Source organism: Trachymyrmex cornetzi, unplaced genomic scaffold, assembly GCF_001594075.2.
Source record: "Trachymyrmex cornetzi isolate Tcor2-1 unplaced genomic scaffold, Tcor1.1 scaffold346, whole genome shotgun sequence".
In the NCBI taxonomy this organism is placed as follows: domain Eukaryota; kingdom Metazoa; phylum Arthropoda; class Insecta; order Hymenoptera; family Formicidae; genus Trachymyrmex; species Trachymyrmex cornetzi.
Window position 1 is genome coordinate 149,097 of NW_017298173.1, and position 24,062 is coordinate 173,158.

At 33.0% G+C, this 24,062-nt stretch overlaps 1 protein-coding gene across 1 annotated transcript in view; it reads right to left on the reverse strand.

Moving 5' to 3' along the window:
• The window catches only part of nAChRalpha6 (nicotinic acetylcholine receptor alpha6), a gene marked incomplete at its 3' end in the record, with an annotated part of 178,043 nt that overhangs the window by 97,879 nt on the left and 56,102 nt on the right, over positions 1 to 24,062 (reverse strand). The window contains exon 2 of the mRNA XM_018510636.1: positions 9,061 to 9,200. Coding sequence (XP_018366138.1) covers positions 9,061 to 9,200 — 140 coding nt within the window. The remainder of the gene's footprint in view (positions 1 to 9,060; positions 9,201 to 24,062) is intronic.

Genomic DNA, 24,062 nt, shown 5'->3' on the forward strand with positions numbered 1-24,062 from the left:
TATATAAGTATTTTGTCGCTTATATTACAATATACATACTCGAGTAATTGTAGAAAATATTGCAAAATTTAATTTAAAAAGATTAACTAAATTGAAAAGTTAAGAATTTAGAATTATACAAAAAGGTGCAAATTTAAATTGCAATTTTCTCGTTAAGCGATTCGAAATAATATTCAATCAAGTTTGTATCATTAAATTGTATTTGAAAAATACGTGTTTTCAGTAAGAAAATGAAAATTTGGTTTTACCATCAACAAAATTATGTTTCGCACTAAATGTAAAATTGTAATCTAAAAAAATTTAAATTTGTGACTGTTTATTGTTGTGATTCGTGAAAGAGACTAAAGAACTTGTATGAGATAAACTTTTAGTAAAAGCGCAATAAAACTAAACTCGAAAGAAAATGATTCCAGGGTTTTGTCAAATATTTTTTTCTGTTTTCTTGTTGTGCAGTATGAAACTTAATGGCGAGGATTTTGTGTGACAAAGATACCAGTCGTACCACTCGCATTTCTCTTGCAGTCAGGTCTTTTCGCAGCGCGCTTCCGCTTCCGCTACGTCAACGTTCTTTATGTATGAGTAACACGGACGCGTTTTGTCACGACTGACTCATTGGCGCGACATAATTGCACCTTGCGACAAAGACTAAAAACTTACGGCATAGTGCAATGCTCATCACTCGTAGTGTCGACTTGAGTAAAAACAAATGAAATTACAAGTGATGTTACAAATTAATGTTATATCGCGAATCATGAGATGATCACAGTTGATATTAACAAAGTTATTGCAAAATATTTCTAAGTTTTAAATAGATGTTACAATAAATAAATAAAAACCAATTTCCTTGATCAGAATAACAGCGAAAGAGAGATATACATATTTTCAGACAAAAATAATTTTTCCGGAATGTCTATAAATTCTTCAGTTTTTCGTAACAGACAGTGTTTTACTCAGTTACCCGTTTTATATGTAACATATTTTGCGTTACAACTGTCGACATGATATAACAATCTATCACATGCGCTGAGCTCAGCTCAAAACGAAATCCGGCAAGCGGAATGAATAAAAAGTGCGAATTTTGCGGCTCGCTTTGCCGTCTAAAATGATGCGAAATTGGCATACGGATTCCCCGTGACGTCGACATTATTCGACAGAATTTGCGGAGATACATGAAATGTGCGATTTCTGATCGATGAAAGTCCAAGAGTTTTATTCCGCGGCTAACAATGGTAGCTAACAATGAATACTGTATTTCTTTCGTTTCCCTATGAACGAAATATATTACGGATTGAATTTTTATCGATTTTACTGTATGGGGAGACCGTCCATAAAAGAAGCCGTTCAAGCCGTTTAAATAAATACCTATACCTGTATACCGTTACACGATTTATTCACAGAGAGAAGCAAGAAATCTTAATTAAAGATTACATTAAAAGAGTGATTAATCAAGATAATTAACGTCATCAGGCGCTGACAAAGTACATAAACATTCGTCAAGTGGAAAGGCGAGACCGTTTCGGAACAGGAGTTCCTGGAATATACACTATGATTAATCGATCGAATGTGTCGTGCGACGCAAAAAGTTCGACGACGCGTGTATTTTGACCGTATAATGTACAAGTTGCATATGTGCATTACATAAGCAAAACCTTGAACCTGTCACTAATAATTTACAGTCGCTATATATTCTGTTATTTTGCATTTTCTCGCATTTTAAAGAAGAAAGCACGAAAACAATATTAAATTTGGACTGTGCTTCAATATTATTTTTCGCTATTTTTATTTATAAGGTGTATAATTTATGGATTTCATGATAAATAATATATTATATTTTGTAATAAATAGAAAAATAGTAAGAGAGCTGAAAATACAATGAAAATATTTTCTTCCGTGAGACTAGGAGATGTGTCTCGCTTGATTGCAGCAGAAGTGAATGAAACCAAAGTAGTGCGACTCGACGCCATATCGGCCATGAGAAGTAGAAAAAGTCGCAACTAAGCGCGACCAAATGTTTATGACCTACGTTAAACGTAAAAAGTTTATAGTACACCGAAGAACTTGGAAACGAAATTAAGAAAAGTGTAACCGTTGTTTGTGATATTATATTTCAATGTACTGTCGAAACCGTGATAAAACCTGCGTAATATGACATTTATAGTAATTATCATAAACATTGCATTCGTATTTATATAATGCAACAATAAAACAGTTCCGAGAGTTAATATTTTTCGCGTAAATAGTAGTGTTGTTTCATGCTCTTCAGCTGTGCAAAAACGTGATTAGTTTCATCTTACGACTTCCGCGAATGCCGAAAGTTCTATTGATCTTATTTCGCCATCGCGTTCTCCGATTTACCCAACATACGGGGGGAATTAGGTTTCTGCCATTATAAACTTTTCTACTTATGTGACTAATTAAAAGGTCTCCGCTTTTACAAAAGATCTCGCTTTCCAATTCCGACATCAAATGAAAGTTTAAATTTAATATATTAACGAGAAACTTTTTTGGCTGGTACTTCAATATTTATTGAATGGAGTGCCATTTTAATAAAGGATAAATTCAACTGAGATTAAATTATGTCAAATTCATTTTCAATTAAAATTAATATACAGATTTTTGGGCAGACCAATTGCATACAAATTAAAGAAATCAAAGACAAAATTTTATTAGTAGCCTATTCTTCATTGAGAACTTTTCTGAATTCTTTTGCGTTAATCAAGATGCTGGATTTATATTAAACACATACATACAATTCAGTGATATTTTTTAAATAAAAAATATAATATCGACTCTTTTCGTTAGTCACATCGACATAATGAACTGAGTGTTCCCGCATAAAAAAATATGCGTTCGCTATAAAAAGAGAATCTACATAAAAGCATCTACTTTGTCTGTTTTGCTAGCGTTTCATTGGCAATTTAATTCTAGCAGAAGACAAAATTAGCAATGAGATGCTAAAAAGACAAGCGTAAACCCTCTTCCTATAAACCTCACTTTACAATGTATTTTTCTACAGGGACGTGCACACACTGTTAAATTTATAATGTCAAATTATATCCAATTGAGTTATTTTTAATCATTTCTATAGGTCGCCAATGTTCCTACTCAATATATTGTTAATTTAAATAAAACAAGTGGAGTGTTAAATAATTTAACTAAAAAAATGGAGTTACATAATGTAACTAAAAAAATATATTAAATTTGATTCAAATTTAGTTTATTATTTACTAAGTGCATACGTTAATACTTATTTATGATGAAACATTATTTACTTTGAAATAGTCCATTGAAATGAATTAATTTACATTTTGATACGCATAAAAGTTAAAAATAACAAAATGTTATTTAATTCAAAGGTTATATACCATTGCCCCTTAGAAATCTATCAGTGCAGATTTGCAGTGCGTATCTATTTATAAATCTAATTGATTACATATCTTATATACATTATTTTTTATTTAACTCGCACTTAGTCTAACAGCTAAATGAGGTTACATATTTCAAATTTGGTAATCTAGGAGATTCCCTTGCTGCACTCGATTACCTTGATTTACGATTACTTGAATTATATTAATAAAGGGGTATTATTATACGAGACTACCAAGATGTCTAGAATTATTTATCAAGAGATTTTATTATACTAGACTGCTGAAGATGGCTTGAATTAAGCCGTCCGGTATTTGTTATATATATGTAGTACTGAGAAATATATGTTGATATAATCACTCCAATTACTGCGAATTTAGGCTCTTAATTGCCCGTTTTTTCATTTATTGTTTAATTCTTATCTCAAGAGCCCAACTTTAATTATTCTTTGTAATTGATTAGCTGTCATAAGAATTCGTATAAATGCAGTTGACCATAGACTTCACACCATAGACTGGCAGTACAAACAAGACTGTATCTGTATTTCTCTCTTCAAAAGAGGAAATGTTTCGCGTATGCGACATATATACTATACATTGGACATGTTTTGCCAAGGTTATCTCTTCCTACAATTTTAGGAAATTTTATTTTACATACTTTTTTTAATTACTTGCATTTTATGTTTTAAAAACAATTTATTTCGTGTTTTATTAGCAGTGACGGAGACTTTTGACTTTTTTAGGTGTGGAATACCTCATCCAAACGAGGGAAGGGGAATAATTTCAAAATAACACGAATATTTTATCTCTTTTGTTGTATGTGCGAAATATGTTCTACATATACTCCAGCCAGATACTGTTTTTTGTCAAACTACTCAAATTTTTTTCAAATTTGTCAAAAATTAACGTGTTTTATTTAAATATCCCGAATTTTAAATGTGGAATTACACATTCACAGGTACTCTTGATGTGGAAAGCTCCATATCCTCCACAAGGAAGTCTCCGTCCATTTTTGTCACAATACAGAGTGACCATTAGGAGTTGTAAGTAAAACAAAAGAGATAAACTGTTATATTTTTCTTCCTCCGTTTAGATAACCGTTTTTCTGATTAGGATTTAAGACTCGACAATTTCATTTGAACCGTTGTACCAGCCAGTTTATGAGTATCAGCATGAACACATTAACCGCCGAAAGAAAAACACTAAAAATTTTACAAAATAAAAAAAAATTAAAAATATTATTAATGTAAGTGAATAGTGGTAACTTTATTATTATTTAAAAAATTTTTATACAAAACATATTTTAATATCTTGAATTATTTTGTAAATATAACAAAAGCAATTAAAAACATTAACCGTAAAAAATAATTTCAGCCCGTTTTGTCACACTATTTTCTAAATTCATCTATTTACGTAAAATATATATGTGTATACAAAATTTCAAAAAATTTGAAACTTTGCAAGGTGTCACTTGTGTGTTCTTTGGCCTGATCCATATTTATTACGGAATCTATGATACGCTTCTGTATAGTTTTTGCATCCTATACTGTAGAAGCACTCCATGAGAAATACTTTCCCTTCGATAGTTAATGCGTTCATGCTGATACTTGTAAACTGGTTTATATAATAACTCGAGTAAAATTGAGTCTTAAATACCTGACCTTAATCAGAAAAACGGTCAAAAGGAGGAAATAATATAACGGTTTATTTTCAACACAATTTTAATGGTCACCATGTATATTATTTTTAATTGTGATATAATTTTAATGTGCTTAACTAACATGCGCAACATATAGATACATTTTCAGTATACTTTGAAAAAGAGAAATAGCTGAAAGGTACGTTTTTCTCTCTAATAGTAGAAACTGTAGTAATTGCCAGTCCATATCTATGATCTAAGGTTAGATGAAATATCAATGGATTTCAATTCTCTTGATTAGTCGTCAAAGGAATTCGCCTCATAGCTATGTTGTCTATGTTTCACGATGAATAACGTGACGCTTATAAATCGAGCAATATTGTATATTACATAATTATAATAATTATGTAATATACAATATTGCTCAATTTATTTTTATTTACGTACCTATGTGAATATTACAATGCATTAATTAAACATAGGGATATTAATATTCTTAATACGATTAATATTAATATTCTTAATACGATTAATTCAATGTTGGCTTTATTTGCATCACAAACTGATTAAATCCTACAAATTTTGAAATATAACGTAATCGCTATTTAATAATACTAAAATTTCTTTTATTTTTATATTTTTTATATAATTTTTAGTTGCGTTAATATTTTTGTTTAACATTTATTTTAACTTAATTATTTATCGATAATATTGAGTGATAACGAAATAAGTATTTAAAGTACACTTTACATATTACTAAATTTTTTGTTAGGTAGAATATAATTTAAAAAATGAACAGTAAAATTTGTAAAATAATAATAACAACAATAATAATATTACGTATATTTTAATTGTAAAATATTAAATGACGAATTGTAATTATTGCATGAACTATATAAAGAAAATAATTCAAGGCTTTTATTCGAAAATAGTAGAGAAATTTTACACCGTAAGATTTATGAATTAATTCATTAATGTTGCCGGATTTCTTGCAACTCACGCCGAATAAGAAAATTACAGATACAGCCGTCGTTTCCAAAGGCAACGATACTTTGAAAAGGGCAACGGCAAAAAGCACAGTGAGTTGAGTGATGCGACTTAGCGAAACGACGACGTAAGGATGGCGAGCAGGGGTTGTAATGGAATATGTTTTGCTACTAGAGAGAAGAAAGAGAGTTCGCTCTGGAAATGTCTGTGCTCTTAATGTCCAGAACACATAGCGGTCTTTTGTTTTTACAGAAAATATATCAGATTGTATGAACTTCTAAAGGAAAAGCTATGGCGGAATATAACGATAACTGTAACAATGAGAATAATAATAATAATGACGGCACGGAACTGAATAAGAAAGATAAAGGCTCGTGTTATCCGGATAATCATATCCTTTGTGAAATGTGTAAATAAAAGAAATGCCCCGGCGACATGTGCGGCATGCGCGCGACTTGCGTTTGCTGTAAACGGTATGTATTGTACTTTTTATAATTAAGTTGCATCAACCTTACATTTATATTCATATCAAGACTTGTGACAAATAGTAAGAAAAAAAATATCTAAATAAACTTTATTATTCAAAATGAAGGCGAAGCATTTGAGAAGGATATACATGCATAAAACGTTGTAAAATTTTACGATCGTTGCAAGTGAAAAGTATATCAGAAGCCTGTGATATAAAGAGGCTCAGCGTGACGGATATATTCCCTCGGCCGTTAACTCTGACCATAAGGATGTTTTGAGAGGAAACACCTCCAATCGGTTTCTTTAATCCCGACTATATATTACTCCCGTCAGGTTGGTGGAACCAAAGTGGATTGCAAGTATCTCGACGTACTTTCTCCCAGTCCATTTATAATTGTAATCGGGGATCGGGGAAAAAACTCCCGCATCGTAAATTCTTAATGAACGTTTGGATGCTGTCCATTCGTTATATTCATCAAATATTGATCAATCGGTATGTTATTTATATACGAATCACGATAATGCTCACAACTAGAACGCTATCGACTTATTCTTCAACTGGTCTACGGGGATCATTCAATACGCTTGCAATTTCAAGCTTGGCCGATATAATATGCATGCATCAGAAAATACCAAGATACGAAAAAGATATACACGATGCCGCAATCGATGAAAATTTAATATGTATGATTGCTACGAACGGAAGGTTATTTAGATAGGATTTATTAATATTTTGCCGTACACACAGAAAATATATGTATTCTACTTTTCTTGCCAAGAATTGACATCCGCCTCGACGTGCTTCTCATCCAAATCGAAACATTTCAACTCGAATTGTTTCTTATCTATAATACAATATATCCGGAATGAGAATGGCGCGTAATACTTTCTAGTTTTCGTGCAAAATTGAATTACAATTTCATTTGTTTTTTTCGGAATTCACGAAATAATTCGTGGAAAAATTCAGTGAACTTCTTACGAAACATTTCGCAGAACGAAAATTTTCTTAAATACAAAATTAACGGCTGCACGCTGAATTCTTTTTTGTTTTGCCAGCGTGCTTTACTACGAATGCGTTTTTCAGATCTTTTTTTAAGAACCGTAACGTTCGTTGCACTATATACCGCGTATATAGACAGTATATATGTTGTATATAATGCTGATGGAAGTAAATAACCACGGTGAGGGAAATGCGAAGATGGAGAACGTAATGCAATCTTACCTCATTCGTCCCTGCTTAACTATACTCTCATTTAGATAAGCCCGATATTTTGACGTGCAAAAACTTGCGCGGCTAATCTTGGCGCTTCTTATCTCGAGAGTTCACACGGAGGCTACAGATAGTCGCTTCATAATGGATATTCACTCTTAAGATTTGAAATACATCCGCGAATTCGTGCTAATCTTCAGTATGGTTAAGATAGGCAACCATGGCTAAGATAACCATCTTTATATGCAGTGTTGAAACATACCTAGATACACAGGTACAATTACATAAATTGAGATCTTCGTACTTAAGTAGTACTAGGTACGGTATGCAATTTCCACCAAAGTACTTAAGTACTTAGATATTATACTTTCAAAAGTAAATTAAGTTTAATTGCTAAAGATATCTAATTATCTAGACATTTCTAAATAAGTATCTAAGTACTTAGATACTTTAGCAGAAATTATATATCGTACCTATAGTATTATCTAAATAGGTAGGTACAGAAGGATCTCAATTTAAGTACTTGTATCTATATATCTATAAATATGTTCCAATATTTTGTCATGGGCTATCAATGTTAGCAATATTACATATTCAACTATTCACTGTCAAATGTGTATTTTGACTTTAATCATGATGTATTGAAATAATTGATATAACGATTTCAATAATGATATAAGTAAATGTGTTCTGAAACTGCGATATGTGTGTGTTTTGTGTGTGATATGTCTAAAGCGACTCCTAGTCAATATTATTGTACAACATTATTAATCGTCTGGAGGCTATGTTGAGCTTTAGATTGTTTCAAATTGTTTAAGGGGTTCCTAAAATCGTCTGTTTCATCGATCGAATGCAATAATTGTTATACCATTTTTTCATATGTATAATATTACTTTAACAGGTGTGAAAAAATTCTCCAGAATTAAAATATAGATAATAATACAGTCCGGATTGTATATGATTTTATATGAAAAAAAAATTGCAAAATTACAGTCTTGCAATCGACTTCTGACATCAATTTGTAACAATATATACTTCGTATAAAAGTTTTATACTTCATATACGTACAAAGCTTTACTCGGTTTAAGGATCATACAAAAAAATAATACTATACTTTTTCAGAAATAAATCTAAAAGCTTTAGTATAAGAAAAAAGATTGCGTAAAAATTACAACAATGATGTAATATGTAGCAATCTGTCGATATTTCGTAAATCGTACGTATGTATTATAAAGTCTATGTGTATAGATCAGTACAACAATAATACCGTCAAAGTTCGTTCTTCAATTTAGAATTCCATTAAAGGGAGCATCAATAATATTGTACAAATAATATGAATGTTTAAAGGCCGCTTAAAATATGCGATAAAAGAATTGATTATGATAACTTACCACGTCGATGATTTGCTGCAGAGTGATGCCAAACCTCACCTCCAGTGGTTCGCTCTCATTCGCGACCGGTCGCTCCAAGGTGTTGTAATTTGCCAGCAGATGATTCAGTAAGCGTTTCTCGTGGCGCCCGCAAAGGCTTTCTACGATAAAGAGAAAAAGCGAATGTCAGTCAAGCCTCGTATATTATTCCGGAGGGTGGGCCGCAAATAATCACGACTCTTTTGTCAAAGCGTATTTACGAACAGATACGAGAGAAAAGATTCTCACTTCGTCGACAACAGTCTTTTTCTGTCGCAAAAGGTATAGAAGGCAATTTAATTATTTCTGTTACATGAGCAGAATAAACAATTCCGGGAACGTTTTCCTAGTCGCTGCTTTTTTGTTCTCAAATACTCAGCAATTCGCGTCAAAAAGCAATTATTTACGCAGATTTTAATACTGATAAAAGCTGCATGCAGTTTTTCTCTCATCGGCTTCAACAAACATATTATTAGGATCGCAATCAATAATTGATAACATTCTATACATTAAATTTAATCGGATTAAAACACAAATCTATTTTAACTATACATAGAATCATATCATGCTCTTTTCAAATATAAATTCTTTAAAAAATTATTATATACTTTCATATTAAATTTAAAAACTTACTACGCTAAATAACTAAGATGTAATTAAATATATAAAGGATTCATATATAATTAAAATTGTCGAAGAGAAATTTATAAATAAAAATGAAAGGTTGCAGCATTACATCACTTTTCGAGTAAAATATTTTACTCGTCGAAAGTGATTCAATAAATAAATGAACCTATAGTTTGTTCTTAAATCTCGTGTAAATATTAATCTTTCGCTAGTGATCTTCAGTCCTAATGCACTGGGGTGGACGAATTAATGCACGTCGACGATTATAAAGTTCGCTAGTTTCCAACTTGCATGAGCATCGATGGAGAGTTCCGAATCCGTCAGGGACCGAGCTTTGGTCCACTTTCCCGTTCAATTCCGGTCTATCCGCGACCAAACGACAGCGCGAGCAAACTACTTTAATCCTTCGACAAACACGGCGCGAATGCATTCCGTTCCCGGCCAGGATCTGGGCCAGATTGTATTCGAGCACGTGCCACTGCGGGATCAAGTTTGGGCTCCAGCGCGGTGTGTGCCGACGCCACAGAATACGAGATGCAACAGGACTGCGTCCACCGGGAGAATAATGGTCGTCGGCCCCGCGGCTGAATTCGGCGCACGTGCGCCCATTCAAGACAGGGGTTGAAGTATCGTGAGGTCGCGACAAATATACTGTGCGCCGTGAAACGTTTACTGCCGCGCGGAACACGGTCTATCGCCCGATTCAAATATTTCGCGATTGCATTCCGACTTCCCCTCCCTTGCTTCGTCTTCCCTTTAGTTATATTAATATTCCGAGCGGGGTACCAGGGGGTATCTTAGAAGGTCTGAACTTCCTCGCAGAATTCATCGCTTCATCATGTTACGAATTCTGTTGGTATCGATAATCACGTACCTATAGTTCGTGCAATTCAATTCACCTGAAACTCGGGGTCGTTCAGATTGACAAGGGAACATTATAAGCATAATACAATACGGTATATTCTGTTTGGATAGAATTAATGTCTCACGACGTGTAATGATTAATTTGTTATTGAAACGGTTACTTCGCATACAATTGAAATGTTTCTTGAAATAAAGTGCACAATAAAGTGCACTAAGTTTTCCAGCAACGTACTACATTTTTAACAAATGTAGATTCGTTAAAGTACGAATTCGTATCAAAAGTCTGATTTCTGTTTGAGATTTCTTTCCCTTAAAGTAAATCTATTTTGTTCCTCAAATATGAATAAAGACTGAAGAGAAGATATGGTCAACAGCCGACCAAATTCTATGATTTGGAAAAATCGTAAATGAGACTCTTTGGAATATACGTAGAGAACTTTCTCACAATTTCGGCATTAAACTATTTAAACTAATTATTATGATTAAAATGTACACTACAATGGAAGAGAGAACCATTCTCTACGTTTTCATGTCGGGAACGGTTCTGTGTAGATTTTTTGTAGTAAGCGAAATACGAACATGCTACATTGTAGCTAACTTGCTCTCATAGTGGAACAAATATCACGATGGAAGTTGTCTACACATAAATTCCACATTAAATTAATAAAATCGTAATAAAAATAAGAAACAGATCGCAGATATGTACTTCTTGGTAAAAATTGTACCTTTAAAGTTACTTTATAATAATTAAATAGCAAAATGTAATGGAAAAACAAATATAAACTGTTTCAGTTATATCCTATTATTAATATAGAAATATTAAATACAGATTATATAGAAATATTAAATGTAATTAAATATAGAAGTATTAAATATATATTTCGTCAGAGTTAAGTGTTGTAACTAAATATATAAGTTAACGTATTCCCTCTATATATATTAATGTCTGATTTCAATCATTTTATGATAATAAGTTACCGTTCTTATTCAAAATACATGTCGCATGGTAATAGAAACTTTTCTTTTAACTATAAATATGTCACGTAGATTTAGGGCCACATAGTATACAAAAAACTTAAGCAGTGAAATGTAAGCAGTAAGTGAATTGATTAATCACAGTAGAGACCGTAAGGCCATAAAGTAAACAGTAGCAAATCCAACATGTTGATTTTCTTACTGCTTACATTTTACTGTATACATTTTTGCGTGTGCCATGATCTTTACTCTCTCAAGCTGAAGAACATAAATATGAGATTATTAACAAATTTACTTGCCTCTTTTTGAATCAGATTTTTCTCTTTTTTTTATTGCGGTACTTGTTTGAGTTAAATGAATTTTAGAGAAAAGAGATACTTTGCGGTAACTTTTCCATTGCTTTTTTCGTCATAAATACATAAACGGAATGTAAATTTATTTCTTGTATCAATAAGTCTCAATCTCCCTTACATCTTTTCGATATAGAAATTGAAATAATCTCTAATACATCTATTTCAATTAGAACGATAGCCGCGTTATTCAAACATATGTAATTACTTACACCTACTCTCTCCCTCTTATATCTATGGGTCAATTATTTTCAAACCAGCCTCTCGTAGAGCATTTCTGGATCACAAAAATGAAATTAATTCAATCGTTAATCAGATTAGTCAAATGTATTACGCATATATCGATCGGACGTTAATTTCTAGTTTATACACTACGGGAATTCGTGTGGCGTTGATTAATCACCTTTGTAACGCCCAGCGTAGAACGCATGCCACACATTTGACTACGTGTGCTGTGTAAACATGCCGAATTATTAGGACTGCAATTAATTATGCGGTAAAAACTAATTTATCGTCGCATTCCCAGTAGCCAAGTCCAATGAATGATTTATCGAACATTCGCTTGGAGAACAGAAAAATTAACAAAAAAAACGCCGTTTAATTAGCCGCTTTGATGGTAACGAGCGCAAATTCGTAATCAAAAAACGCCATCGCGTAGAATATGAAAAAAAAGTCGACAATGCGTTATCGGCCAATTTTCGCTTCGAAAGGCAGCGCGCCGTATCAGGGATATTAATGAATTGAAAAAATCGATAGTACTGCTAAAGGATAAGCGTGAATCTCTTTTAGCGATCTCTCGCACGGAAGTAATACGGTTCGAGACTTGTCTTGAACTTCTTGAATGAGCAACGGCGAAACGGAGCAGCAATAAGCAACTTCGCCGAATCGTGCAATGGCCATTTAGCCGAGTGTTGAAAGACGGTGGCAGTAATTAATGAGGCATACGTAAAACCGAAGGGGAACTTAGGGAAAACTAAGTCGGCACGTGCGTTGTAACTCCCGTATACCAAGAGAACTTGTGTTAATGAATCTCCTAAGGAAGAAGAAGCAACTGCACTAGAGAACTGTAGAGAATATCTTCTAATTATTACACACAAATTATGTATTTGCTCTAATAGATAAAAGATAAGTAATTTAGATACCATCATTGAAGTCTAATATGAAGAACTACATTCCGTGTAAAGAATTTTTTAATCTAGTCAAAGACCATTACAAAATTATTAATCCAGCTAACTGAAAACAGTATAGTGATGAATTAATCTTTCTTTTTACTTATTTTGTTATGCTTAGAAGGGATATCAGTTACATCAACATAATAAATAATAAATGTGGTTTGTTTACGAAATGCTGCATGTGCTATTTCATTTATTGTCATACTCTGTTTACACATACAAGTTTGTACAGTATCTTTTAGCCTTCTATGTTATTTTAACTGCCTAACATTCACATTTACCACTGCATCATTCAGTATTTGCATAACTTAAGTCGTATATATTATATCTCAAGTGTGCTCCGTAACAAGTGTAACTCTTGCCATTTTGAACGATAGTTCCGCAATTTCCTACCGTATTTTCTCGTTACTTCCGATAAAGCTTTATAATTCATAACAGTTTATTCGGTGGGCATTAAGTGCTTTTATCATACGAATTAAACTGTTACAACGGTCAAATTGTTAACAAACGAGAAACAAGCATATGTTGATAGCAACCAGAGAGCACGAGGTGCATGAATTTATGAATTCTATAAACAGGATTATCTTGTGTTAATAAATTCCTGAAAATCAACATTAATCTGGGAAGAGGCATAGGAAATACGCTTCGCAAATGCCATGAATAGAATCAATCTCGGTACACCATCATTTCATTTCCGAAACTAGCAAAAGCGGATTAACGAAGAATTTCTCAACGAGAAGTAAATGTAAAAATTATAAATTAAATGAGATAAAATATATAATCGTTACTTCATGGATAATATTTTTCTAAATTTATGTGTAAATTAAGTTGGAGTGTTTCATCTTTTTCTATCACATATGAATAAATAAACTCATAATTCATGCACATATGGCTTCGTACTGATCTGAATAGACTTTGTATTTAAATCAGTAGTCTCGTTTCTAATCTTATTATTACAAATCAATATAGTATACATAAATAAAATAAAATAAATTTAACATAAATAAGAAAAAAGAAATTTTACTAAAAGCGCAGAATAAAATACAATTAATATAAAGTAAAGTACAATTATTTTGATTGCTTAGCAGTTGATATTTCTCTTAAACTAAAGAAAGAAGGAAAGAAAATAAAGAAAAGAATGAAGATAATAATGTAACTTTGCAGAGAAGTTTGTCACTATTGTTGACTCAAATATTTAAAAGTATTACCTTTAAATGTCGAGTTTAAGAAAGTATCTAAAACTACATTTAAATCATTTAAATCGTTATAAAGAAGAGTTTCGAATGTATTGTGAATATGCTGAAAAAACTACAAAGATATATAGTATCCTCAATGAAACTCCTTCGAGCAAGATTATTTTTATTTCAAAATATTCAAGAAATGAGAAATTCTAGACAAAAGCAGCAAGTACGACATTTGTGACTTTTTGACAGGTCTGAGAAAAGCTTTAACGTGTTATTTTTTGACGGAGGATGGGCCTTTTAATGGTACTTCACAAAGGATTTACAAAAGAACCGCAGCAGCTTAATTTCGTCGTCTACGTTGATTTAGATTAATGAGACTGAGTTTGGGGAAGGAATCTGGAGGGAAACAAAAGCGCAGTATAGAAAGGGACTAAAAGTATAGCCCGCAGACTGTGACATAATGGCCGATAAAACCCATTTAGTCGAAATACGTGTCGAAATACGCACCGACATGAATGGGTAGCCTTTTCGCCGACGTCGACGTCACTATCATCATCGACGAAGTATACGAGCTTTGCAGGAAGTATCGCCATGGATGGCAGTCTTTGTAAGAACAGATCATGTGCCTATCCACGCGTGTGTATGCTTGACACGTGCATAGGGCTGCGATATTTTCCTTCCTACGTCACTGCTGACGACATGCGACACTATAAAAATACCGATCGTAATAAAGAATGGACAACGATTGTCACAGTGTCCAGTACACTGCGAAACGCAAGTATCCGAGAACGATCGATGAAGTGAATGGAAGCAAGTTCAGTATGAAATAAATTTTTCAAAACGTTCCAAAAATTGTTTAAAATATTTCATTTAATTAAATTATTTTATATATATATATATATATATATATATACTTATTATATTATTTTAGACTAATCGAGAAAGATGTTTATTTTTTATTTTTGATGAATATAAGATATGCAATTAATATAATATATGTAATTATATCACTAACATGTAATCGATAATTTTTTGTACTGAATTGATGTTTTAATATAATTGAAAATAATCCGATAGATATTTTAACCCGAGAATGTCCAATATTATTGAGAAGTCTCGTAGGAAAAAATTAAAAAATCGGTGTAGGTACTCTAGAAATTTATAGTCTTATTGTCATTATCACGCGCGCCGAGATTCTTTATAATCCTCACTCATCCTTTTGTTTGCCGCGGTTCAACCTCGAAGGGAGCAACTTTCAATAAACTTATATACCGGATAAATAGGATTACTTTTATAGAACGGCGTCAGGGGCGGTTTTTACAGCCCCAACGTCATCCTCATCGTCTCGACCGGTTAAGTCTTCCAGGCACCGGCAGAATCCACGCTATGAATGGCAACCCTCTTGAATACCGGCGTGAATTCGCCCACCCGAGTATTCACGCGTGGGCATCATCGCGCGCACACCTCAGCCTTTATGCATATAGTAATATATATCTCCTTGCGGAAGCCCACCTAACTGTGGGTCACGTGTGGACGACAGCTCGATTAACTCTCTCAGCTTTTCGACATGTCCCTCATATTAAACGGGATAGTTCAGGCCTCACAAAGATTTTCATGTTAGTGACAGTCTATTCTCCGCGATTGTGCGCATCGGCGTATATGAGAATCAGGACACAAACACGTTGATTTCAATATTTAATAGTTACCGTCTCTTCGCTTACGTAAAGATAGATTCCGTGTTGGGAGAATCTTGCTGAAATCAATCAGCGGAATTTATAACATGTCGGTAACTGAGTTTATATCAATCTTAAAATAAGCAGTTTTAAATCCAATTTCGTGCACTTGAGGCTAACTTAAAGTGAAAGTATCAATTGCAAACTTACTGCGCTTGTATTTCAAGGATGAGTCATATATTTTAAAATATTACCAATTACCAAAAATATAAAAATTTCATAAAAATATAAAACTAATTAATTAATTTTTTTAGATTGTTTCATTATTACGTTTAAGTATCTGTGTAAAATTTGAGCATAATTTTTTTATTGATTTGAAAGTTTTTGTTTGTCAAGAGTCTTATGTAAAATCGCCTTTTACACCACTATTTTGCGAATTTGACGAGGAAGTAACATTAGCGAATTAAACCAAATTTATGTATTAATAAAATTTTAATAAATATTTGTGCAAAAGTTATTTACCTAAAACTGCAGCAAAATATCGTTGCACTGCGCAAGCCATTACAAGGCAAATTGTTTGTTGTTTTTTGCGGTTAGTTTTAGGGGATATTTATGACCAAAATTTTTCAGCTGATATTGGTATTTTTAGTTGATTTTTGATTGACTTTTAATTAATATTGTATATACAGTAGAAACAGCTTTAAATCCGCCACGGATAATGGACAAAATAAAATTGTTTTTATGACAGAATTTCTATATCAGAAACTAGTTGAATGATACGTATAAAGATTAAACGACTTTCGCTACACAGTCGCATTGCGATCACGCGTATACAGCTCGTCTTTATTGTCACTTACGAGGCAGATCAACATGTTGCGATACGCGAAGCAGTTTCCATAAAGACAAACATTACTGTGTCCATCTGGTACCGTAGCACATGCCCGCATCGCGACATATTCGCGAGATGTGCATTTGGTCGCACATAGCACGCAGCTGCATTCCCGCGCGATGCAACGATGATTCTCAACTCAATATGGAAACGTAAGTGCCATTACATGAGCATTACCGTTTACCTGCAAGTTTCATCGTTGCATTATGCAATTGATGATACTGACATCTGTGAAGCAACGATATGATCGACACAAGGGTTGCAGTTAGGAATGCCAATTACGCTATATTTCGTACATCGTCGATCTTTACGTATTACTCTCTTTTGATGTAAAGAATTACAAAAATGTCCGTATTAAAAAATATATCATAAATTAATCTGTAAACGCAAAAAATTGAAATGAGTTAATTAAATTAAGGAATTTTTTAAATATCGCTCGGTATGCCTGGGACTTTCTACAACGCTCGCGGAGATAGTTTTCTTAGCGCATCTTGGTATAGCACTCTTTCATAGAGAAGGAATCCTAATAAATAAGCGTCGTTTAGTAAATACCAAGAGATTCTTTACGTAGTATACACACAAAAGACGAAGTCACGAGGAATAATATTCGCATCTGGCATCGAGCATTTTTATTCCCTTCGAGTGCATTCATCTCGTAACGTAACGGTAAAGTTAAAGCAACGCTGTTGCTCAACGGCATTTTTCATTTCCGTCGTTACACTGGAAGAAGTCTAAACTAGTCCACACTACTACTGCCATAAAACTGTCTCTGCCAAGCAGTACCGTTGCTCCCTTTGCCTGCGCGGTAAATTTTCCGAAAAGTCAGCGAAGTTTATCAGTCAGTGCCTCGCGACCGGCGCGGTACGACGTACGTGCCTTCTCTCCTAAATTTTTCTTATTGAATGTCGCAATCCTGAAGGAGGGCACCGAAAATTATTATCACGCTAATGTATCGTTCACGCCAATTCTCTGCTAGACAGAACGTAGGAAGAGAGAAGAGAGAGGGAGAGAGAGAGAGAGAGAGAGAGAAAGTCGGCTGTGTCTGGAAACACAACTTCCTTGACATCGAAACGACGTCTCTCGCATTGCACCTATTAAATTCTGCAAAGCTCCGCATCAGGTGATCGTAGAAAGCAATCACCGCGCCACTGCAAATGCCGCACTAATGCAGCAGACTCGGGCAAATAATACAAGATAGTTACAAGAGAACACGTCATAAACAATACAGGACAGAATTCGCTAAAATTTATAAAAATATGTGAATTTGAATTATTTTATGATACACTGAGAAAAATATCTCATTAAATTAATTGGAATTCTGCTTGAAAATGGATAATTTTCTGCTTACATCTATTAGAATTCTATCTGAGATAATCGGAAAATTGTGATTGATAAATTAGAATATATTCTGATTGTTCCTTTTCAATCAGACATTTTTCTCAGTGAACACATGTGAATTCATCTCAACTATCTCTAATAAAATAATAATCAAAAGAATCTTTGTTCCGCATTTTTCTCTCACTTTGCTTTTCTAGAATATACATCGAGGACAATATTAATCGTTTGCGTAGGGCAGCCTATTATTGCTGTAGGATGTACAAAATTTGTATCGAGCAACCTAGCGACGTGCGGCTAACGCGTGGGTGTGCATCAACGGGATGTGTCCGCTGCGAGAAAAGCTCGGCGGAGCGTCCGGGAGAGAAGCTCTGGACCGAGAATCGCACGTGTGTTTGTCTGTGTAGCAGAGAGGCGAGAGAAGGAGAGCAAGAAAGGGATGCCCGACGGAAGGGAGGACGCCGAAGCGGAGGCGAACTGAGGCTCGAAGCTCCATTGATCCACGAATATATACACCGCCTACGACGTAACTTTGATCACGCTGTAAACAGGATACCCCGTCGCGTAGCGATGTTGCCTTCATCTTAAGAAAAGACTTTTCTCGTGTAGACCGATGCGGTGCGGTGCGACATGTTTCTATGCGTTTTACGAAAAAGGTCCTTGATTTCTGCCACCTGCTCGAGTTGCTGTGTGTTCGATAGTGATAGCGCTGGTTTGAAACGCGAGTGGGGCTGCCGTTTCCGTCGTTTGTTTCGAAAGTGTAACGATACACTAGAATATCCTGTTAAACAAAGCTATTTGTTCTCAGTTCGCATTCGCGATTTTGTTTAAAGACTAGAAAAATTAGTATAACAATTTTGTAACTTTTTAAATTTTAAATAAAATTATGTTTTAAATACAAGTTTTAATTTCGATAACATTTTTTATTGTAAAATTATTATTAAAATTTTTATCATTTCATCAGTAATTTTATCGATAGTTGATATTGAAAACCATTAATTAATGTGACGTAATATGGAAAGACTAAATTTATATCCTACATGATGAGGGATGATCGTTACGTAAATAAGACTAATTACATTTTCTAAAACAACCTACATAAAGCTTTCTAAAATAAATTTGTTAAACTATAATAAATAAAATTATATACTCGTTATACATATACTCGTTGCATTTTTGTTATGTATTTACTACTGACTAGATGATATTATCGATCAGGTAATAACGGAAAGGAACATTACGTACGCGAATATTCTTTTGACATATTTACTTACAACGAAGTGTACTTAATTCACGTAAAAGATCGCGACCCCTTCGTCGAGCACGCTGAAAGGCGATGCAGCTCTTATCTGGTAAAAAAGTTTAAAGCTTCATTGATCCGGAAAGGGTTTACGGCGGCTACCAGGTAACTTTGATCACATCGCGCACCGCAACCAAAGTACTCTATCGATCCTCGTTTCCTCCCATATCCCGCCGAATAATAAATTTAAAGAAGTTCTTATACGACAACTTTACGTCAACTTAATAGAAATCTTTTTTTCAACACTCTATATAGTACTTCACTCTCACCTTCTCTCTCTCTCTCTCTCTCTCTCTCTCTCTCTCTCTCTCTCTACAAAATTTCTTTCCTAATAGGTTGCAATGAAATTAATTTTTGTTAACGTTTAGAATTTTAATTTAAAATTACGAGGACTATCTGGAAGATAAGACAAGATCGATTGATTTTCTGTTTTACAGAATAATAGCCCGTAGTATAAATCAATAATACCAAGGCATTTCAATCGGATTACCTATGGGATCGCGTAATTATATATATTATATATTCCTATTGTGTGCATGGATGTATGTATATACATATATGTAAGTCATATTGAATCCCATATATTGTCGGCAATAATATATATATTACAGCTAGAGATAGATAATAAGACGTAAAAAGTATTAAATAGACTTAAATTTATATCTTCCGAAAATGATAACGTCAGTTATAACATTTCGAGGTTATCGAATACTCTTCTGGGCGCTGGATCAAGTTGCACAATTCACGAACATACTTCGTGCATCCTTATGCGGCAAACCAAGTCTCCACTTGGTAATGTGAGCGCATGAGATCGAGGGTTTGGACTATAAAAGTCTCAGTACACACACGAACATGCAAATACAAGAGAGCGAGTTTAGTTTCGCGCAAATATCACAGAGAAACCCGTTAACGATGCGAACAACAAAGACTTAAGTACTTACAAATTTGCGGAAACTAATGTGACCAAGATCAGCACTTTCGCATTAACTACATACTTATATACCGACGCTACGTACGATACATAGCGCGTATGTTAGGTGCCATGATAGTTGTGCGGTCTAACAGGGGGAAGGGAAACCACATCGGAAGGTCGTAAGGAAACTCAAGTTCAAGTTTCGGTCTAATCAAAAGCCTTAATTGGCTTTCGGCCAACAGAGGCGCGACACCGGTGCTTCATTTCATGCGGATACGAACCTTCCATAGTTTATGTGAATTCCCATTGGAATTAGTGTCCACGATGCATAAAATATGCTAACGTAGTTAGATATCTAGAGCATAACGCAGACTAAAAATCCATAGCCTTATTATAAGTACTTTATAGATATATGTATAATGCATACATTACATATTGTTCCGTTATTTAAAAAAAATGATAGAATTACAAAATGTGATCTGTATTAATTATTACTATGAAGTGAATTGTATAGGCAAAGATTACTCTATCAATCATCAAAAGTTATAACTTAATTTAAAATTCTGTCTATCAAACAGTACTTGAGCCGCTTTTAAAGTCGAAGGCCACCTCTGAAGTCTAATTAACTTTGGCGATTTTTTTTTATTGTAGTAAATTAATTAATTTAATCAAAAACTTTTTTAAGGGCTTTATTGTACGAATCTTTAATAAAATTTTTCCTTAATTTTATCTTTAAAATTTTATTTATAAAATAGTGACTCTATGACCGAGTCTCTTTTTTGGTAGATGCACAATACGGTGTGCATCAAATTTCCCATATTTTTTATCTGAGATAAAAGAAATCGAAATTTTTCGTTACCTATATGCCAAAAGCTATAAAATACGTAGGATTTCTTTAAAATATTAATTTTTGTAAATATGATAAATGTTTGAAAAAAAGTGAAACTTCTAATAAAAAATGTTCATCTTAAAATATTGATTTAAAAAAAGCAAAATTCAATATGTAATATCATCAAAATCCTATGTACTTCCCAGCTTTTAACATATATAAATAACGACAATTTTTGGTTTTTTTAAAAATGACAAAAATGACATTTGATCGTGTTTCAAAGAGTATATTCTTTTTGCCGATATAATATTATTTGATTAGTCAATAATTTTTTGTAAAACAGTTCCCCATTTTTCGAAAAACTTAATTTTTTTAGTTGATCACTTTTGAAGAGAGGAACCGATATACATACAATTTTATTCATGTTCAATGCAATGCTCATATTAAATATAAAATATTAAATACAAGCAAAAAATAAAATTCAGCAATATAATTTGTTAAAAACATATTTGGTATAATTTATTGAAAAAAAATTTAGGGAAAAAGTGAAAAGAATGTGCGGAATGTTGAAGTAATAATGTGGCAAGAATGTAGAATGATATTGAACGTGTTTCGAAAATTTTTAACGAGAACAACTTTGTGCTTACTGCATACAAGTTTGAAAATGTATGGAATTCATTACTACTTGAATAGACTGTCGGTGCCGTCGAGCCTATTGTTCGAGTTTTCCGCGGGATGCAAAATCGAAAGTGGTGCAAATCTATGTGCAAGCAACTTAAATTAGATTTTCCTGCTAGAACGTGTCACAAGAAGGTTCCCAATGGAAGAACAGAAGGTAAGAGAAAACGTTGAAAGCCGCACCGAACTCGCCGATTGTTCTTTCGAGTGATCAAATATGGTTGGAATACATATTCATCGGGATCGTTAAAAGAAATCTGGTATATGATTTTAAAAAAATGTTACTTTGATTTCTCAACCACTTTCACATTTCTCATTTGATCAAATATAAAATTTGGTTTATTGTCATATCAAATTTGAAATAAATACGAGATAGTATTCTTGTTCAATACGCTTTCTTTATAATACAATTACATATGATATAGTGAAGAGTAGAAAAACTACAAACATACACACATCTAGAAGAAAAGTTAAATAAAGCTGACGATTGTTTATGAAATATAGAAGAATGATTTTTTAAGGATTGTGAAACAAAAATGACAATTGATCGTGCTTTAAAGAATATATTCTTTTTGCCTTTTTTATAATATTGCTTGATTTGTCAATAATTTTTCATTAAAAAAATAGTTTTCCCCTTTTCTGCAACCTTATTCAAAGAATAATCTAGATTTAAACGATAAATAATGAACATTCATATATTATCAATATAATTTATAATTTTACTTAATTTTATCATCATTAATTTTATTATTTTATAAATATAAACTATAATTTTAAATAAAAAATAATTTCTTTTGTGTGTGTGTCTTTCAGAGTTATGTAATACTTGCTATCATGCAGGACAATGCCGAATCTCAGGGGTCTGTTTCAAATTATATCTTATATTAATATCGATAATATATAAATGTATTAATTTAATAAGTCTTTAAATAATATCTTTTTTAAATAAAGATTTCTATAATTAATAAATAACTGTCAACTTTATTTAACTTTTCCTTTAGTATTAGTATTTACAATTTCCCCACTCTCTTCCTTACATCAAAATGATCAAAATATGATATTTACCTTAAACAGCATATGTATTCTATATGGTCGCGTTTATAGTGTCAATAACAATAAGCATATATCGAACTATCACTGAATACGAGAAGTGAGAGGTTATCACTACTCTAGTATACTACAATAGTATCGTTCACGTTTATCCCGTATTCTCAATTCCCACTCTCTTCTCCTTCGAAATTATTGTTTAATTTGAATAGTTTTGATGAATTTGCAATTGAATTTTTCTTTACTTTATTATTTTAATTAAGCTAAATTAATTCTGAATTAAGCGAAAGATTTATCATTTGGAATTAGATTTTAGAGATTCTGGAAGGCTTTCTTCTAATTTTATCATTTATAGTTACATTCTAAAGAGGTTAAATCCACATCATATTGGTGTTAATATTAACATCAACACAATGAGAATTATATATATATATATATATATATATATATATATAATGATATATAAAATAGGATTTTTGTAAATCTAGAACTGTATTCAAACGGTCATAAAATTTAGCCAGAGTGGATACGATCGAGAATTAAGTCGATTAAGTCTTAGTTTAATGAAAGCAGTGCGGATACTTTCGTCAGAAATGCATCATCAAAAATCTACCTTTGAGCTAACTAATATCCAATTTTAGCAAGTGTGAAAACCGATTCATGGATTTTCCGCTCTGTAACGTTTTCGGTATTTTATCCGCTTTATGAAGCAGCGCAAGAAAGTCAGCGAAGCGAATTGTCGTCGCTGCATGCATCGAACCATGAACGTATAGGAACTAAAGTAAAATAACATTGCAAACTCGGGCAAAGTGCGCAGGTATTCTCATGTGGAAATTGCACAAGCACACGTGATAATTACTTCGTTCGCTCGTGTTCGCGTCCTTGCCTCCTTTGATACAGCAACCGAATTTTTTCTGCAGGTCTCATAAATCAAGACATCTGTTCGTATCGAATAATGAAAAACGGATAGGGACGCGTATCATATTTTGCTGGATCTTTTTTTCTAAAGGCCATCTTAAAATAAATTTCATAATATTACATCGTGGAACGGCGGAAGGCGAGCGGCAGCATTGTGAAGTTATACCAGTCTAAACATTCCGCGCCTACGTGACATAGGCATAACGTATGGTTATTTCTGACGGCCCCTT